The sequence below is a fragment of the Strix aluco genome, chromosome 7 (genome assembly GCF_031877795.1).
Source record: "Strix aluco isolate bStrAlu1 chromosome 7, bStrAlu1.hap1, whole genome shotgun sequence".
Lineage (NCBI taxonomy): Eukaryota > Metazoa > Chordata > Aves > Strigiformes > Strigidae > Strix > Strix aluco.
In genome coordinates this window covers 5037936-5056564 of record NC_133937.1, presented here as the reverse complement: position 1 = coordinate 5056564, position 18629 = coordinate 5037936, and the positions used below count along the sequence as shown (strand labels likewise).

At 46.4% G+C, this 18629-nt stretch overlaps 1 protein-coding gene across 2 annotated transcripts in view; it reads left to right on the top strand.

The window, feature by feature from the left end:
- TET1 (tet methylcytosine dioxygenase 1) overlaps positions 1-18629 on the top strand; it is an 88741-nt gene that overhangs the window by 6849 nt on the left and 63263 nt on the right. For both annotated transcript variants that reach the window (XM_074830280.1, XM_074830281.1), the window contains one exon: positions 10463-12515. In XM_074830280.1, the coding sequence (XP_074686381.1) occupies positions 10587-12515 (1929 nt within the window). In that variant the 5' untranslated portion in view covers positions 10463-10586. The remainder of the gene's footprint in view (positions 1-10462; positions 12516-18629) is intronic.

Here is an 18629-nt window from a genome sequence, read left to right as displayed (position 1 = left end):
TGGGACGGCCGGGCCCGGGTGGACGCCGGTGTTTGAGGGTCCTCCTGGATGGCACGTGTGAGGGGAAGGGGCTTTGGCTCCCGGTGAGCCCGTCACCGCTGACCAGACTTTCCCTCTTCCAGCCTGAAAAAAAGAGAAAAAAAAAAAAAAAGAGATGATTTCAGAGGGTGTCACCTCCGCTGCTGATCGGGAGGTACGCGGCGTCAAACCGCAGCCCCTGCGTGTAACGGAATGATTCGCCTTTTCTCTTATTATCGTCCTTTTCTTTATTTTGGTGGTTGTTAACCAACCCGCGGCGTTACCAGCCTGGCACGCCGCCTGGGGCTCTCGGGGGGCAGCCGCCCCCCTCGCTGTCCCCGGGGCCGGCCCCGCCGCCGGGTCACCCCGCGGTGGGGGGGTTGGGGGGCGGGGGGGCGGCGGCGAATCCCGCTCCAGCCGCGGGGATCCAGGGCGCGTTTTGCCGCCTGCCGGGAGGGCTCTGTGCGGCGAGCGCCCCGCCGAGCCGCCCCCTCCCCGCTCCCTCCCGGAGGGTCCGGCCAGGGGCGACGCGCCGCCGCCGCCGCCCAGAGCACGTTTCGCGGCCCGGGGCTCCCTCTCCCGCGCCTGGGGCTCGTCGCGCCATGGGAGCCGCCCGCCCGCGGGGGCCCGGGCCCTGACCCGCGCCTCGCCCCGCTCCCAGCGCGGCCCGCCAAGCCATGCCAGCATCGCCCCTTCCCCAGCGCCGCAGCCCTGGTACGTGTGTGGGACGGGGCCCGGGCGGGGGGGCACGGGACCTCTGCTTTCGGACCCCCCTCCTCTTTTTATTTTTTTTTTTTCTCCTTCCCCCCCCCCCCCCATCCCTGCTTGGCTCGTTGCAAAGTTGAGCTAGGGTGGAGTGGAGGAGGAGGCGGCGGGGGGGGGGGGTCAGCCCCGCGGTCGGGCTCGTAGCCCCGCGGGTCGGGCCGTTTGGAGGCGAGGAGGAAGGCAGGCAGGCTGGGTGGGGGGGTTATTCAAATGCAAAACGTAGTTTGTTGGCCGAAAGAGCGAAGAAGTCCGGTCTTCCTGGCTGGGCTGGAGCGTGTTTGCGCTGCAGCAGCCAGAGCCTGCCTGGAAAAACCCGCCAGGCGAGAGAAACTGCCTGCAGCCTTCGCGGAGGGCAGGCAACAATTAAAGGGACCCTGACCGGCAGCCGGGGCCCCCGGCCAGCCGGAAAAACCCCGCAGCCACCCCCACCTCCAAAAAAAAAAAAAAAAACCCAAACCACCACCCCAACCCGGGCGAGCGAGGGCCCCGCAGCAGCAGCAGCACCCCCGGAGGGTGCCGGGGGGGGAGCATCCCCGGGGGCGGCTCCCCGCCGGAGCAGCTGGCGCGTCCGGATGGGCGCTGCGGGTCCCCAGCGGTCCCGCCGGGGCCGGCCCCATTGTCTGCAGCCCCGGGCAGGGCTCCTGGGTTTGGGGGGGCACGGCCAGCGGCGGGGCCGGGCCACGAGGAGCCGCTGCCTCCCCCCTAGGCGGGCCCTGCCTGCCCCTTCCCCCCCCCCCCCGCCCCCCCGCGCCGGGGTCCGCCTGCCTGCGCTAAAGGAGCCAGAGCCCGGCGGGGCTGCAGCCCCCGGGGTGCTCCTGGGCGGCGGGTTCCTCTCCAGCAGCTTTCGGAGCTGGGGGAGAAGAGGTGGTGGCCTTGTCGCGAGTGGAGGTTTGGCGCTGGCGGGGGTGGTCCCTGCCGTGCTCCTGGTGGAGCCCGGGGAGAGGGATTGCGGTTGGCCGAGCGGGGTGGGTGAGGAGAAAGGACCAGGCGGCGAGGCGGGACCGGGGAACCTCACAAAGGTGCCAGCGTTGGAGCACGCTGGCTTTGCAAAGACCAGGAGCAGCGGGAGGGAGTCCAAGGAGTCGCGCCTATCCTGCGCCTCGCCGGCCCTACCCCCAGCCAGCCCGTCCTGCGGCACCCCAAAGAGGTTTAAAGAGCAACGGTGTCCGCATCACTCGCACCTCGGCCTACGCAGCCGCAGCCCAACGTGCTGAGCTGCTGCTCCTTTAAGGAGGAGAGGGGAGCGGGCAAGTAGGCACCCAGGGCAGGGCGTGAGCCCACGGGTGTCAGCGCACACCCGCGAGTGGGGCCGGGAGAGGCGGCCCCTGCCCGGATCCGGCCGAAGAGCCCCCTTCCTAGAAGTGTTAGTGCAGTAACGGTGAAACCGGGGCAGAGATGCACTTGCAGCGTTAGATATTTAGACGTGACCGAGCAGACTTCTAGGGCAAAGGCGTCTCTTTAAATTTTAAAGCTAATGGAGAAACCTGTGAAAATAGTAAGAGTGAAAAAAAAAAAAAAAAAAAATCTTCCAAATAGCAGCTCTTCCCAGCTGTGCTTAGTGCTGGTTTTAAGGTGCTCTTGTGGAGAGGCAGAAGGCCATTCCGTGCAGTAATCACCTTGTTTTCATTAGCATCAGTCAACATGAATTAGGAGTAGAGATTGAATCCAGAAAACTTAGCGTTTATTGTTGGTCTGGGCAAAATTGGGCAGGTAGCCTGGCCGACCCTGACTGCAAAGGAGGAGAAGGCTGGTTTATACTTTTCAGAAGCAGTTTGTCCGGCAGCACAAGGAGGGGTTGGCGGTTGCTCTCGGGGTGAAGCTCAGCCCTTCTGGACAAGAGGGGTTGGTTGTGCTTGGAGGAGACAAGGACGGGCTGGGCTGCACAAAGCAGGTAATTAGGGAAGAATTCCAGGTGAGACACGAACCAAGGAACTTTCTGGTATTTATGGTTTCTGTAAGACCTAAGTCTTCACTGTGTAATAATTCAAAATCCCCACTGATAGAGTTTTATTATGGCTGGTGTGCTACCCGTGGTTGTTAAAGCTGGCCTAAGCATTTCCATCCTGCTTTCTGTTTTCAGTTACTTACATTTCAAAACACCTTTCAGGCTGAAATTTTCCAGGCTTAATCTTTGCCTGAAGGTTCTTCCCTCCACCTCCCCCTTCTTTTAATTGAGTTTAAGATAAGGTGATTCAGTTAGTGGTTTTTTTTCGTTTTTTTTGGTTTTTTTTGTTGTTGTTAAGAAAAGGCAAAACCCCTGAAGAATTATACTAGCAAAAAAAAATGTAGTGTTTGAAACAGTATAAATGCAGAACTAGAGGGGCATGCGATTAGCTGAGGGATTTTGTTTGTTTTGCTTGCTTTTTTATGTTTTGTTGGAATGGGCTTTCATTTGGTGAACCTTTAGAAATTACTTGGTATCTTTTTACTTTTTAGCATTCCCCCTGTTAAGGTCAGTGTTTGACTGCACTGAACAGAGGTTAAAGCAAGCCCGTGCTCCTGCCTGAGCTGGAGGGAGGATCCTTGCACATGCGGCGTGAGTCTTCACAATGGATTTTTGGTGCCAGTTGTTTGTCTGAGGCTTAATCTGGTTTTGTGGTTTAAGCATGTGTGTGGTTCCTTGCCACGCTTTTTTCTTTTAATCGTTCTAAAAGAGTTTTCCCTAAATCAGGAGGGTACTTCTTTTGTGGTGTTTTTTTTATCTGTTTCACTCACTGTACAGGCTCCAAGGTGCATGAAGTCGTGACATTGCAAAATGCTAGACGTCGACGTCTCTTGCTGAATTCATTGAGAGTGCGTATTTCACAGCAGTCTTCAGCTCCCCATGCAGTGAAGGGAAGTAGGACATGGTGGCAGTCCCGCCTTATCCAGGCTTATCCTCCAAGCACAGAGGTGGCCTTCCGGGTCCAGCGAGCACAAAAATTTAGGCCTTGGTGCTTGGTCTGCTCAACATCTTCTTGTGTTATTGATGTCAGTGGGAAAAGGATTATGCTTTGAGCATACGCTTTTGTCTGTGAGAAACTGAGGTGGCATCCTGCAGTGCCTGTCCCAGATTTGCAGTTATGCTACTGGAAAGTGTTGACTTAAGTCGAGTTTTAATACGTGTGGATAAAATATGCCTGATTGCCTTCAGAGTACCATAATCCTGTAAAGTACACCCGAAAATTTGTACGTAGTAAAATGGAAAGCAGTATTCTTGAATGGCATGTGAGATTATAGAAACACCACTTGAACCAGGACTGCGGGAGGAGAGGTCTGGGGGGCTGCGGGGTGGTGTGTGAGGGGGGACCTTGGGGGTGCCTCTGCAGAGGGACCTTGGGGAGGCCTCTTTGCAAGACCGTGTATGAAATAACTCACGGTACTGAGAAGGCGGATGAGAAGTTTGATTTTTATTTCTTAACCGAAACCAAATGGGTACTCAAAGATTAAATAAGGGGGGAAAAGGGAAAGTTACAGCTAATTCCCTCCTCCTAACCCATTTCCCTCGTTTTCATATACAAAGTGTTGTACAGAGCAATCTGTAGACTCAAGGAGTTAGGCAAGATTGAAAAGCAGGTTGACATTGGTGCAGCTGGGAAGAATATGCAGATGATACAACATAATCCTGAAAAGACAGTGGAAAAACCTTTTGCACCTGAGAGGAGGGTCAGATTTTCTAATGCCTGTCTTACCTGGTGTCTCTTGCATCTTCCTCTAGAGCGTTTGCTGCCAGAAGATGAGATGCTTTTCAATTTGAAGTTGTAGATCTGAGTTTGTGTGACAACTTCTAAGACAAATTGTGGCCTTTATTGCTTGGGAACAGAAAACACTATTATTAAGTGGCTTTTATGAAAGCTTCCATGTCTTACTTCCCCACCAGGTCAATCTCAAGTGACTTTTAAAAAGATACCTAAACACTGAAACAAAATGTATTTAATTAGTGCATCTGACTATAGTGAAACCAGGCTCAACTAGTCCTAGCTGTGTCATTTTCCCCCCCTCCATGCAGCTGTGTTTGTTCAGGGGTCACTTGCTCTCTTTCATAATGCCATAAAAAAAGCTGCCACCATTTTATGAGAACACATCTTTTAATCTCTTTTTTTATTCCCCATCTTCCAATAAGAATCGAGTTATGGAACAGAATCTTGAGGGACACTACCTCTAAAAGGAAAACTTGCTCCATTTTTTTTATCCTTTTGTGTAAAGGGAAAGTAAATAAGAAAAGCAGGGAGGGTTTGGGGTTGTTTTTTGTTTTGGTTTGTTTTTTTCTGGAGGCATTCCAGCAGTATGGGGTTAAATTCCCCAATTACTTTGTAGGCAAAATTGTCATTATAACTGTTTGAAGTTTTGACCAAGACAGGACTAAAAGATTTAGCCCTTGATCAGCTTTTTAGCAGTATTTGTTGAGGATTATAGCAGTCAGTGGGATTGCTCCAGATTTATTACTGTGAATGAGCAAAACTTAAGCAACTGGTCTTAAAACCAGCTTTCAGCTTTGCACATGAATTAGAAGAGATAAGTCAGCTCAAGTAACAAACAGCTTCGGGATGCACTGTTATTATCTGGGGCAGTTCAATGCAAACCCTCCTGTACCTATTACCCACTTTACTTCATAGAGATGCCTGTCCTCTGCTCTCAGGGAGGGTATGGTAGGTCCCACCTGAGTTGGCTTTCAGAACAGAGCACTGAAGCAAGTTTGTTTCTCTCCAGGATGATGGAAAACTGCCAAGTTATTATATTGCCCCATGAGGTTTATGTTTAATAATCCTGCTAAGTCCACATAGATACTTTGGAAATACAACTAATTTCTTGCTATGAAATGTGACCAATGTGATACAGCCATTGTCCTTGAGTAGTGACATGAGGCAATTTGCAACTGCTGCTGGTATCAGCGGAGTCATTGCCAGTGCTTTAAATGGAAAAGGGAGGGTAAAATATTTCCTAGTGTTACAGAAAAGCAAAACTTGAGTACTGAGTTTGTAGCTACCTAATATTTTGGTCCTAAATGTGGAAGAGTAAACAAAGAATTAACAATGTAATTTAGTCTTATTAAACACTGGTTGTGGCGGGCTAGTATTTGTCAAGACTATGGGCAGTGGGCTTTCTTTAAGGGAACCAAAGGTCTCTTGCTGATGGGCATTTCTCCCAAGAGCTTACAGTCACCTTGGGGGTCAGGTGTTCAGAGTCCCAGACAAATATAACTGAAGTCAAGTATTAATCAAAAAAAAAAACCCATTAAATTTTCCTTTAGGTGTCTGTTGCCCAGATCTCTTCTGAAAAACCTCAATTTACTCCAGTGATAAAATTGAAACAAAATGGATAAAACTGTTGCTGTTCTTGTGTCCCTGTATTGTCATCTTGGAGCAAGATAAAGACGACGGCAGATGCTGCTAGTATTTAAGGCAGCATTTAAATGCCAGTCAGTTTCCTACAAATATCACCATTCTTTGTTGACCAACAAAAAGGGAAGTCTTCATTCGATTTTTATAGCCTCTAATTTTGGCCCTGAAAAGAAGCAACACTTTGACTTTGATGCTTTTCTACATTCCTGCCAGACAGGTATGTTTTTCTGTATTAAAAGAAAACAAAACAAAACAAAACAACCCACTAGGATGGTCTTGCTTCTTTAGTCCTGAAACAACCATGTTACAGTTTCCAAATGCAGGTAGAGATGTATTATCATGAAGTATAATGATGATTTAAAAAAAGATTTACAAAATTGTTATAAATGGAGCTTCTAATTGATAATTTTGATTATCATGCTTCCCAGACTTCCACAACAGCAGTGACAACTGCTTATGTAGAGAAGTCATATTAGCAAAGCATTATACACATTCAGTATCTTCAAAAATCCAGTCTCTGTTTCCAGTCCAGGTCTCCTGTATTCTCTGGTCATTCTGCTTCTGTTTCAGGGCTGATAAAGGGAAAAAACTATCTCTTCAGTCCCCCTCCCGATTCACACATTCCCATCTTGCCTGGCCCTTGTTTGCTTGCTTTCTTCCTTGCTCTCCTGACTAGAGCCTCTGAAAGTAGCTCGCATTTCCTCTCCTGCCACTGTTTTGTAGCACCAGCCGCTAATGGCCACAGATACACTGCCTGCTGCTTATTTCCAACTGATTTTGCAGCCCTACAGGCTATCCTTTGGAATGAGGAGCCCAGCCTCTGTCAAAACCACAAGGAACATCAACCCGTTTAAAATCTTTATTGATGATCTGGACGAGGGAATCGAGTGCACCCTCAGTAAATTTGCAGGTGACACCAAGTTGGGTGGGAGTGTTGGTCTGCTCAAGCATAGGGAGGCTCTGCAGAGAGACCTGGACAGGCTGGAGCGATGGGCTAAGGCCAACTGCAGGAGTTTCAATAAGGTCAAATGCCGGGTGCTGCACTTGGGCCACAACAACCCCCAGCAGCGCTACAGGCTTGGGGAGGAGTGGCTGGAGAGCTGCCAGTCAGAGAGGGACCTGGGGGTGTTGATTGACAGCCAGCTGAACAGGAGCCAGCAGTGTGCCCAGGTGGCCCAGAAGGCCAATGGCATCCTGGCTTGTATCAGCACCAGCATGGCCAGCAGCGACAGGGAAGTGATCTTACCCCTGTACTCGGCACTGGTGAGGCCACACCTCGATGACTGGGTTCAGTTTTGGGCCCCTCACTACAAAAAGGACATTGAATCACTTGAGCGTGTCCAAAGAAGGGCAACGGAGCTGGTGCAGGGTCTGGAGCACATGTACGAGGAGCGGCTGAGGGAACTGGGGTTGTTTAGTCTGGAGAAGAGGAGGCTGAGGGGAGACCTCATCACCCTCTACAGCTACCTGAAAGGAGGGTGCAGAGAGCTGGGGATGAGTCTCTTTAACCAAGTAATAAGCGATAGGGCAAGAGGTGATGGCCTCAAGTTGCACCAGGGAGGGTTTAGACTAGATATTAGGAAGCATTTCTGTACAGAACGGATTGTTGGGCGTTGGAATGGGCTGCCCAGGGAGGTGGTGGAGTCCCCATCCCTGGAGGGGTTTAAGAGTCGGGTTGACACAGCGCTGAGGGATCTGGTGGAGTTGGGAACTGTCAGTGTGAGGTTAATGGTTGGACTGGATGATCTTCAAGGTCCTTTCCAACCTAGACAATTCTGTGATTCTGTGAAACTGAGGAAGCTTTTTGCAGGCTGCCAACAGCTATTTCATGGACCTGCTGACGTGATGCTGGTGCCCTCTTTGATTCATGGGGTGACTGGTAGTGGCCATGTCCCCCTTCCCCCACCAGAGAAGGGTAGGAGCAGGAAAGTACTCAGATTACCTTCATTTCAGCTTTGTATTTATTTTGCTATTTCAGTGTCTGATCCAACTTTTATAGAGCACTTCTGCAGGAGCTGTTCAGGTCTCTTCTTCTGTGGCCTTTGAAGCATTACCTGCAATTATAAACAAATACACATGTCTGCTTAGGCTCTCCAGGCTGGATGTTTTGCTGTGATGGAGGAGGGATACCATTAGCTTGTTTACTGTGTGTTTGATGGGCATCGTTTTCTGATCTGACCTGAGAAGTGGATTTAGCCTTGTCTTGTATAGCAGTGCTAGCTCTCAAATGATATTTGGGTGTGTGGAAAAACTGCTGTCTCAGGAATAATGTTCTTGTGATATGTAATATGAAGATATGATACTGAATAATCCCATCATTCCTAGATAAGATACTTGGTTTATATGTTGTAGAATACAGGATCAGTCGGCTTACTACTGTTGAATAAACAAGAGCTAGGCTTCAAAATGCTTTAAATAAGCCATTCAAAAAGAGTTTGGGGAATTACTGTTAGCCCTGGAGGTACTGTGGCCACTGGGCAGCTTGCTCAGGGCTGAGACAGTCAAGACAACAACCTTGCTGCCAGCGTGCTGGTTTGGGGAGTGGCAGGAGCCGGTGGTCCCGCACAGAGGCCGTGCATGTTGGCTGTGCTAGACCACCCCCTCAGCAGGCTAACGAGCTTATCTTGGTGCAGTGCAGCACTGCTTGGTGCAGATGGTTGTAAGCTTTCTGCACCTCTTGGGCTGTAGATATGTTTTGGTGGTCTGGGAGTCTGTTCTGCACTTGCCCTGGGCCTTTTCGTTTGCCTTGCACCAGCCAAACCTGTCTGCTGTAGTACTATTAAACATTCCTGGGGCATTAAGTAGACTGGGTTGCACCAGCGTAGCTCTTCTCACCTCCAGCAGAGTTCAGACCAGGCTGTGGGCAAGTGCAGCCTCCCTAAGTTCACCCTGCTGGTTTCAGGGTGGGGTTGAGGTCATGGAAAAGAGAGTGCACTCTGCGTCACCAGTCTTGAGGTGGTGGTGGTGGTGTCAGGAGCTCGGTAGCACACTTATTCCCTTTCCTACTTCCTTTAGAAGTCAGGATTTCCATTTTTTAACTTCCCTTAGAGGTCAGGATTTTAGACGTCATCCCCATGCTTTTTGTTCTTCCTTTTCTTTCCCTCTTCCCATCACAGAATCGTCTAGGTTGGAAAAGACCTTGAAGATCATCCAGTCCAACCATTAACCTAACATTGAGGTTAGGTGAGTGTGCATCAGTGAGGTGCAGGTGGCTGGTAGGTGACTTGATTTCAGCTTAAGGAATTCAAAGGAACGATGATGAAAGGGAAGGCACCCTCCTGCCTGAGACCACAGAGCCTCTTGATCTGCCTGCTCCTATTTTTAAGATGCCCTTGTCTACCCATCTGATCTATTCAAACAGCTAAATAAATCTTTAAAAGCCTTCCACAGGTACTTAGAAGCACCAGGTACTTAAAAATTATGTACTTAGGAGTGTTGCTTTACATCTAAAAAACCTCAACCCACCTTGAAGGAAATCGGTTTGGAGCATGAAGAATCTGTTGTATCTTCTGAGATGACTGAGTTGAATTTGGGGAGTTGGGGGACTTCTGCATCGCAGTTGTATTTGAGGACAAAAGCTTAGGACAAATGTGTGGTATTTTGTTGAAGGCAAATGTGTCAGTACTCATAATGATGAAGCAGAGACGACTACCCACACAATACGTTGCATAGCTAGACAGGACAGAATCAAGGCTTTCAATGTAATATAGTGTGCTGGTGTGTTATTCTGAGAGATAACACTGGGAAAGGCAATTCCTCCCTGGTCCAGTTCCCCCGTGAGTAACACCATAAGTTAGACATCTTCGGAGAGCCCATAACTTTTCACATTCTACCTGGGATTATGCCGTGGTGGGCAGCTGATGGACAGCAGAAGAATGAGAGATCCCCGGTGATGGTGTATGAGTGCACACACCCCCAGTAAACTCAGCTTTGTTCTTTTTTCCTGAATGTCCTTCCAGTGATAGATAAGCTATTGAACATAAAGCTGTGGACGTAAACTTTACCTGTTCTTACTCAAGGGAAGGGGTGGTTAATGAACTGTTAATAAGATTGAGAAAATTCAAACTTCTTGGAACTGACATAAAACAGTAAATATGTCATGTTGCCTGGTCATTTGTGCTCCATTTGCTTATTCGTTCATGTTATCAAGCAGTCCATTTTGCAATATACTAGTATTTTCACAGCTTTTGTGTTAATTGAACGTAACATCCAATACCTACCAGTATTTCTAAGTCTACCTGTGTATTTTTAAATATTAAAAAATAGTCAGTTTAATATACATGTACCCTTCATTATTTAGAATATATATAGTTATATATTAGAATATTTATGCTGTTTTATATCTTCTTCTATTTCAGAGTTAACGCTGTATCACCACAGAGAGCAGCAATGGGAGTGTGCAGTTTTCTATTGAAAAGTTCTCTCAAGAGCTCATGATTTTTTTTCCATCTCTCCTCTTAACATTTCTACTACTCCGCAGACATGGCTCACCACGCGAGGCCTTCCAGATTAGTCAAAAAGGAGGAGTTAGGCAAAAGGAAAACTAACCAGGGCAAAAAGAAATCTAGCCAAGTGAGAAAGAAGACCACAAAGACTTCCACGAAAGCTGTTAGTTCTGGAAAAGGCAAAAAGCCAGCGCAAGAAAAAGATGTTAAGAAAAAACAGCAAGAAAAGAAACCAATCATGAGCTCTTCAGGTAGACTTCTCAGGAGCAGTGTAACCAGAACCTTGTCTGGAGCATCTTGGGTGAGTTTGGAGAAAGCTGACAATATCCTCTTTCATAGCCAGGATTCTTTCAACATCAATGGCTTTACAATGTCTCTCCGTAACCGATCATTCTCCCGTAGATTGTCCCAAACTCCAATTACAAAACCCAGGAAAGCTGCAGCACAAAAGAGGCTAGAAACAAAGGAAAAACATGAACAAGAAGCCCTGTCAGTAGTAGAAGAAAAAAGCATTGAAGCAGGCGAAAGAGGTTTGAAACAAGATTTAGCACAAAATGAGTTAGCTCCTCTGCCTGCAGATGATGTACCATGTAGCATGGGTGAAGAGCCCGCTACCACATGTGCCAGTCAAGACAGAGAGGTAGAAGTACCTGAAACAAATGACTCCGTTCCAAGCAGTCAAGTACCTGATGACTGTACGGAAGTGTCAGAGGTGAAATGCGAGCACGAAGACCTGCCCCATGAGCAGACACCCAGCGATCTCGATACGGGTAGTTCAGCTGAAGCGTTTGTGGAAGATGCTGCGCTTGTGCTTCCGTCTTCTCCTTCTGACTCTGTAATCACCCCTGAATCAAACTTGAAGGTGTGTGCAGAGACTCCCTTCGATCTGGTGCCTAACAGTAAAGAACCTGACTCCAGTTCTGTCGATACCTCAGGCCTCAGCTCAGCAGTACTGTTAGAAGAGTCAGTCCCACTTGCCAAATCCCCCATCGAAGCAGAGTCAGACCTGGTGCTACCTAGTGAAGAACAAGACTCGAATTCTGCACCTATAGTTACCTCTGAGTTTAACTCACAAGAACATTTATTAGAAGATGCAAGCTCACTTGCAGAGTCCTGCTTGAAGGCAGGTTGGGATTTAGAGTCTGAGAATAAAGACGTTGGTTCAAATTCCAGCTCTGTAGCTGCCACTGAATCAAATTTGCTTTTACATTTCGAAGGTGCAAGCTCACTTGCAGAATCCCACATGAAACTGGTTGCGGATTTTGTACCCGTTCACAAAGAACTTGACTCAAATTCGGATCTGAGCTGTCCAAGAGAGAATTCAGAATCTGACACAAAAAACCTATTTACAGTATGTGAACCAGTTTCCGATACCTCTTTAAACAATATTGAAGTGGAGGACATTGAACAACTTGTTAAATGTATCGATGCAGAGACATTAAGTTTGAATTCAGGTTATGTCCCCACTTTATCTCCAGATTTAGAAAAAAGCACAGTCAATAAAATCTCTGGTGAAAGCTCTGGACAAGTCTCTGAAGGTTTTGTTTCAGAGTTGCCTTCAAGCACGGAAATCTCTGCTCTTGCCTCAGAAAAAGCCATAAATGCAGATTTGCCAGCTGACTCAAGACTGCAGCATAGTGATTATTCATCACAGCTGGGAAGTGTCGGAGTAAGCTTGAATTTGGTTCAGGACAACGTGAGCGACAGCATTGAAGCAGTTGAGGCCTCAGGGCCATCCTCTCTTAAAAATCCAGCTGGTGATTACCCTGTTCCATATTCATCTCTGCTCCCTATGCTAGAGAAAAAGAAACGAAGGCGTTGTGGCGTCTGTGAGCCCTGTCTGCGGAAAACAAATTGTGAAGAATGCAGCTGTTGCAGGAAACGCAAAACTAGTCACCGGATATGTAAAAAGAGAAAATGTGAAGAACTGAAAAAGCCACCACCACCAATCATGCTACCTTTTGAGGTAAGCCAAAGAAGTTGCAAATCAAGTCACTCTTTTGAGGCTTGAGGTGCATCTTAAAATTCTGCAGAGGGAAATGCTGGTCACTGTACAGCTTTAGAGAGCTTAGGGTTACTGTTGGAGCTAACAGGTTGTATAGTAACTTTCTATTGTCATCTATAGAGGTGTAGGTTACACTGAGCTGGGGTTATTCTTGTTCCTGCTATGTAAATGCATAAAATTGGAGGTAAGTATGGCTTTAACTCTGTGTTCCAGATATTGGCCAAAACAATGAATTGACTGAGGGCATGAAGAGATGAGAAAGAATTAAGTGCAAAATGTGGGGAGGGGGGAGAAAATGAGGGTAGTCTTGGGAGACTGTGAACTGTTAGGGAGTGTGTCTGTATTCCAAAATACTTAAGGTTAAAAAGCAAAGGAAGGCAGGCTGCTTGCTCTTTAATTCAGTTAAAGTAATTTGCTTGTGATGACAGATTTAGTGGAAATAAATCTATAAACTTCAGGACCAAATTGTAGCTGCATTTTCCCCTCTCACATCTCTCTGCCTTTCTAATTGTCTATTCTTCTGTTTCTCTCATTTCACTTCTCCTGCCTGTCTCCCTTCGTCTTTTACCACATCCCCCATACATACTTTCTTTTTCTGTGTTTCCTACTCATTTTTCTGATCCATCAGCCTTTTATAACCCAGGTCATTACTTTTGGAACAAAGAGAAGGGGAAAAGACAGTCTGTATGCCCCTGTGATAACAGCACTGACCTTCTGAGAGATTTCAGTTCCAGATCAGGCTTTAAATCAGGTAAGTAGGGAGTTGAACATAGATTTCCCACATCCCAACTGAATTCCCTGACCTCTGAGCTGCAGAGTTAGCCTCTGCACTGCCACGTCCTGCTAGAAGTGTTCTGCTTCGTGTGATCCAACAGTACCTGAGCCACAGAGGGGGAGATGCTGTCTCGGTAGTTAAGTCACTGGGACATTTGCCTTGGGATGTGGGAAACTGAGGTTCAAGTCTCTGCACCAGTGTGTCCTCCGAGTGGAGCAGTTCACGCTGGGGAGAATGCACCTGCAAAACCTTTCTGGATAGCAGTTTCATTAAAATGGTGTGTTCTTACAGCAGGTAGAAATTCTCGTCAGCTGCGGAGATCTCAGGAGACCTCCTGTTTTCGCTGCTCTGTCCTGTGCTTACCAGGGTTTGCAGAAAAGTCTGTTCTGTTTTTAAGGTAGGCGAGCAGAAAGAAAAGTCCTGTAGCAGTGAGGGGGTATGATATATTCCCCTTTGTGGGGGAAGTATATTTTAAGTTACAATGTTTAGGGAAGTAGGTTTAAACAGCTTGGCTCAGAGTTCATTCAAAAACCTCTTTGTGTCTCAACTGCTCTTAAATGCTCTTTAAAAAAAAAAAAAAAGTGAGGGGAGGGACAGATATAATGTAGCATATATATTAAAACAGTAAAGGGGATAGAGACAGATCCCGACTTTTTACAGCAAAAGAGTAGCGATATTACATCCTTTTGTGTATTTAGTTAGGAGGATTGGAGAAGCTCATGGGAGAGAACTGGTGGAGTTGAGGTAGGAAGTGATCTAAAAGCCATGTTTTAAAAAGGGTTTTGGCAGGGTCGGTGAAAGGAAGCACTCCAGCTTTTCTGTCAACCTTTGTTTTCCAGGCTAAACATACTTCTTTTCTTGTTGCTCAGGCTGACCTTCTCCTTGCAGATTAGCTTTGCCCCTTCACCTTTGTCCTCTCTGGGTGCTCCTTTTGCTTTCTTTATGAGAGATTCCTTGTTTTTATTCTTTTCTTTGGCAGCTTTTTTTTTTTTGTGTGTGTGCTTTTATTTTATTAAACTGGTCGCATTTTGTACAATGCATTTAGAGCTGCACCAGAGGCTGCCTTTATTTCTCGTTAAATGTTGTCTGAAGTTTCAGAGTGCTGCACGGAGGATATGAAGTATTCCTGACATTTAAGAACATGTCAGGTATTTTCTTATAAAATTGTATTTGAATGAAACCTGGTTCCTTTTCAGGTATTCCTAGAACCAAGCCTTGCCTCATTTGTAATCTCTAGAAACCGTGCTCTGAGAAAATGAAAGAGAAAAGTATTTCTACAATGTGGATATGTTACGAGAGCTCTTTAAAGTTTTTGAGATTACAGGGGGAGGTGTTGGGGAATGGGAAACGCTCTATCACTCTGTTCAGCAGCTATCCTTTAGATAAGATTGTAGCACTCCGGAAGGGAATCCCATTGTATTTTCCCAAACTGGTAGGACTTGGACTGCAACAGCTGGGATTTCTATGACAGTAATGTGTTTCAAATAGAGGGCAGCTGGGGAAAAACCAAAACTGTAGGTCTCTGTCCATGGTATAGAAAGTGAACATAGTAATTAAGAGAAATGAGGTTGGCTTCAGTGCATTCCTTGTTCGGGTGCATCTCTCTCTCATGTTGGTGGAATGTAAGCATTTTTTGGAGGTGATTCACTGGGAGGAGGGTGTAGGGGATAGCCATGCTCTGCATGAGCATAGTTTAAACATTGGTGTTTTGCCTTAAAGGGAATTATCTCTTCTCATTCGAACTAAACAGTGCAAAAGTCACAATAAAGTCAAGTGAGAGCTCTGTACATTAAATGGTTGTAGGATAATGGCTGTGGGATAAATAATGTAGGATAAATGGCTGTGCGGGGGTTGGCAGTCCATGCATGCTGTTTAAAATAGAAAAAGTGGTGGTTTTCCTTAAGAACTTATGTGGATTTGCAGTTATAGGGAGTGACGCCTGGCTGGTAGAAGTGGTGAATGTAGACTGAAGTGCATATTCCAGCACACGTGCCCATGTGTGCACAAGCATTCAACCCTCAGAGAGTATCGGTTGCATGTTTGGATCTGGTATTAGTTACATTACTGTTATTTTCATTAATTCACACATAATCCAGATAAAGATTTGAAAACTATATTGGACTTGAAAAATATCACTTAAAAATAACATCCACATAAACCTTCAGTGATACTTTACCTTGCTGAATGTGTAATGGGTTTTGCAGGGACGTGACATCATGAAAGTCTGGATAAAGCATTGTGGGCTCTAGTTCACAGACCCTGTGTGTAGCAATAATGTTATATGTAATGCCCCTCTTCCTGAGGGATTCACGCCGTGGCTGCTTGATTAGGAGCTAGTGAAGAAAAAATTCTAAAATACATAGGGGAAAAAGCTTTTTTGCTTACTGAATTTTTTGAAAGAGCAGCCCAGTAAATAAAAAATGTAAGCAAGCTTTGCAAAGAAAAGGAAAAAGGCTTTATCTTGGGTTACTGTCCCTCTCGGAATGAAGAGTGCAGGAACGCTCCACAGAGAAGAGAGGGTTTGACAAGTTTACATACACAAGAGTGTGGTGCTTCCACGTTTTTGTCTTGTCTTTCCAAGACTGCTGTTTTCTCAAATAGTATAGCAGTCACTGAAGGCTATTTCACAGCTATTTTCTACCAAAAAGCATATTTCATTCCAAGAAGTGGTCTGCTTTGCTGCCATTGCATCATCACGCACGTCGAGGCTGTCTGGATACGTTGCAGTGTGGGACAAGGATTTCGTAGGCTTCAAAACCAGCGTGTACCTAGGGAAGGTGGTCCATGATTTATTTTATTGTCTCCTTGGAAAACAGATTCTCATTCTGCACAGGCGGGTGTTGCAGATGTAGCAGCACATGCTTGGGATGAAAATGCTGCCTTCTGGGCACTTGCAGTCATCGGTCGTGCTGACTGTGGTGCGTGGTGTGCTGGGCTCTGGCTGGCCGGGCGGATTCGGCTCTTGTCTGGCTCCCAGCTGGCCAGCGCTCTCCTGGGCGTAGTCATCACCCCGGCCCTGGCCCGGGAGGGTGCCAAGCTGAGCAGCTCCAGTTACCGAGGTGAACTTGCAGGCTTTCATAACATGCCACCGGAGCTCCTTTCGCCCAAAAGGCCATAAGCATACAGGGCTGGTGTAGAGCTGCTGCAAAACTGGTGGCTGCGGGAGACCTCATCTCCAAACGCTCCTTTCTGCAAAGCTTGCCAAGGCACCTACATTTTAGGGTCCTACCTGGGCAGGGAGCCCTCTTGGACTGAAAGCATCTGCTGGGGAGAGCTTTACTTTGTGTTGACTAACAGACTAATGTTGGATTTAGTGGGACCTGGAGTCAAAAAACTGGAAAAAAAAAAAAAAATCCGGTCACTGGGTTGACCAAGGTGTCTTGAGACATCTTATTTAACAGCTGTAATCTGAGTAACGTGGAAATATTAAATAACAATAAGGGTCTGCTTGCTTGTGGGTTTTTAACGTGCTGCCGAAAACCCAGACATATTTAAAAAGGATGCTGCAATTAGAGTTGGTTGGGAACTTTCCAGTAAGCCATTCCTTGAATGGAAAATGCTGATTTAACAGGAAGCTTTCACAGCTACTATCTGTCTCCGTGCAACTATTTTGGGTGGAAAGCTGCTTCTCAAGGTTCCAAATGAAAGTTCTACTTAAAACTTAAATGGGGGAAGAGAATTATTAGAACAGCTTGGTGGTTAGGGCTTTTTGCCTGATGCAGACCAGGGGCTTGAACTTTGGTCTCCCACATCCCATCTGTCTCCTCTTGAATTTTTGAAAGGTTTGTTCTGCTTTGGAACACAACCAAGTGTCGAAATATCAAAAAAATAAAAGCAAGATGGAATTCTTGTTTTCTAGCCAGACCTAGTTATAATCAAGAAATTTAGGCTTTGTGGTATTTATTTTACAATAGGCTCCAGAAATATTTAAGCCAGTTAAATTTTCAAATGAGTGCACATAAAAGCACTCCTCTTGAATAGGATACTTGAGAGTTTTGTAAGGGGATAGCACATGGGCTAGAGGAGTTTGCTAACGCGTGTGGCAAAGATGAGTAAAGCTGTGTACAGCCTACCCTGCGGATGGATGCGAGGCAGGGAGTTGGAGTAGTGCAGTTTACTCTTATTTTACACATGCATGCTCTGTGGGTGTGTAAAATAATTACAACTCGCACTTTGTCACTGCCTGTGATCCTGGGTGTGGATTATAATGCATCCTAAATTAGGGGGTAATGGGTTAGTTTGGGGTCTAGTTATTTTCAGAGGATGCGTTTAAAAAGTTGCTGCTTCACTGCTCCTTAGTTTCTGTGCCAGTTCTTACAGCTCTGACAGAGAAATTTTTGTTTGAAGAGGTTTCTTTTCTTCCTTGTGTATGAGGACCCATCCTAACGGGAGGGGAAACTGCCTGAATAACAAGGAAACCTGAAACTACCACCTAAGTGCTGTCCAGTGCACGCAACGAATCGGGGGCTAAATCAGAATACTGGGTCTTAGGTTTCTAAGCTAACAAAATAAATACTTTTTTAATATTTTTTTTTCCTGGATGGTAAAGCACCTTAAGTAGCCAAAACTTCAGAGAAGAATCACATCCCCGAGTGTATGTACCTCTCTTGGTTTTATTATGCTTAAAGACCCTTGCAGACTTGCAGTATTTGGGGAAAACAATACAAATCAGTACTTTCATTTTACCTGATGGTAAATCCTAATCAATACAGTAGTCTGGTGCAACAAATGAGGAGCTTAAATACAAGGTAGCATCAGACCACAAAAATGGGCAACAGCTTTCTCTGACTTAATTGACAGTCTGCAGAATGAGTTGTGTGTCCACATCTGAGCTTTTGCACTGCTTAACTGATTTGCACCAATAACGGACGGGAATTACACTTGTAATTTAGCAGTAAAGAAGAGAACAGTTTTGAACTGCAGTCTGTAGCTGCTGAAAAGATGTTCTTACTTTTTTTTTTTTCATGTGTAGTGCATAAATCCATGGCCAACTTTCTGGTTTAGAGGTCAACTGCAGATTGTTTCCGTGAATGCTTCAGTGACTAGCGGTGTGTTAGATACGTTGTTATTCGTTTGCCCACCTTAGCAGGTGTCTGAGGGATACATCGGGGCTTGGTGTGAAAACTTGTGGTAGAGCTCCGACCCCTCCATCCTTCTTCCATCTGGATGAACGTTTTAAGCAGGTGGCGATGTGGGAAAATAATTGCATTTTATGCTTATATGGTGGTGTACTCACGCGGTAATCTGTTTGCAGCAGATACTTTCTGTTTGGTGCTGTAGGAATAGATGAAGACGGCGCC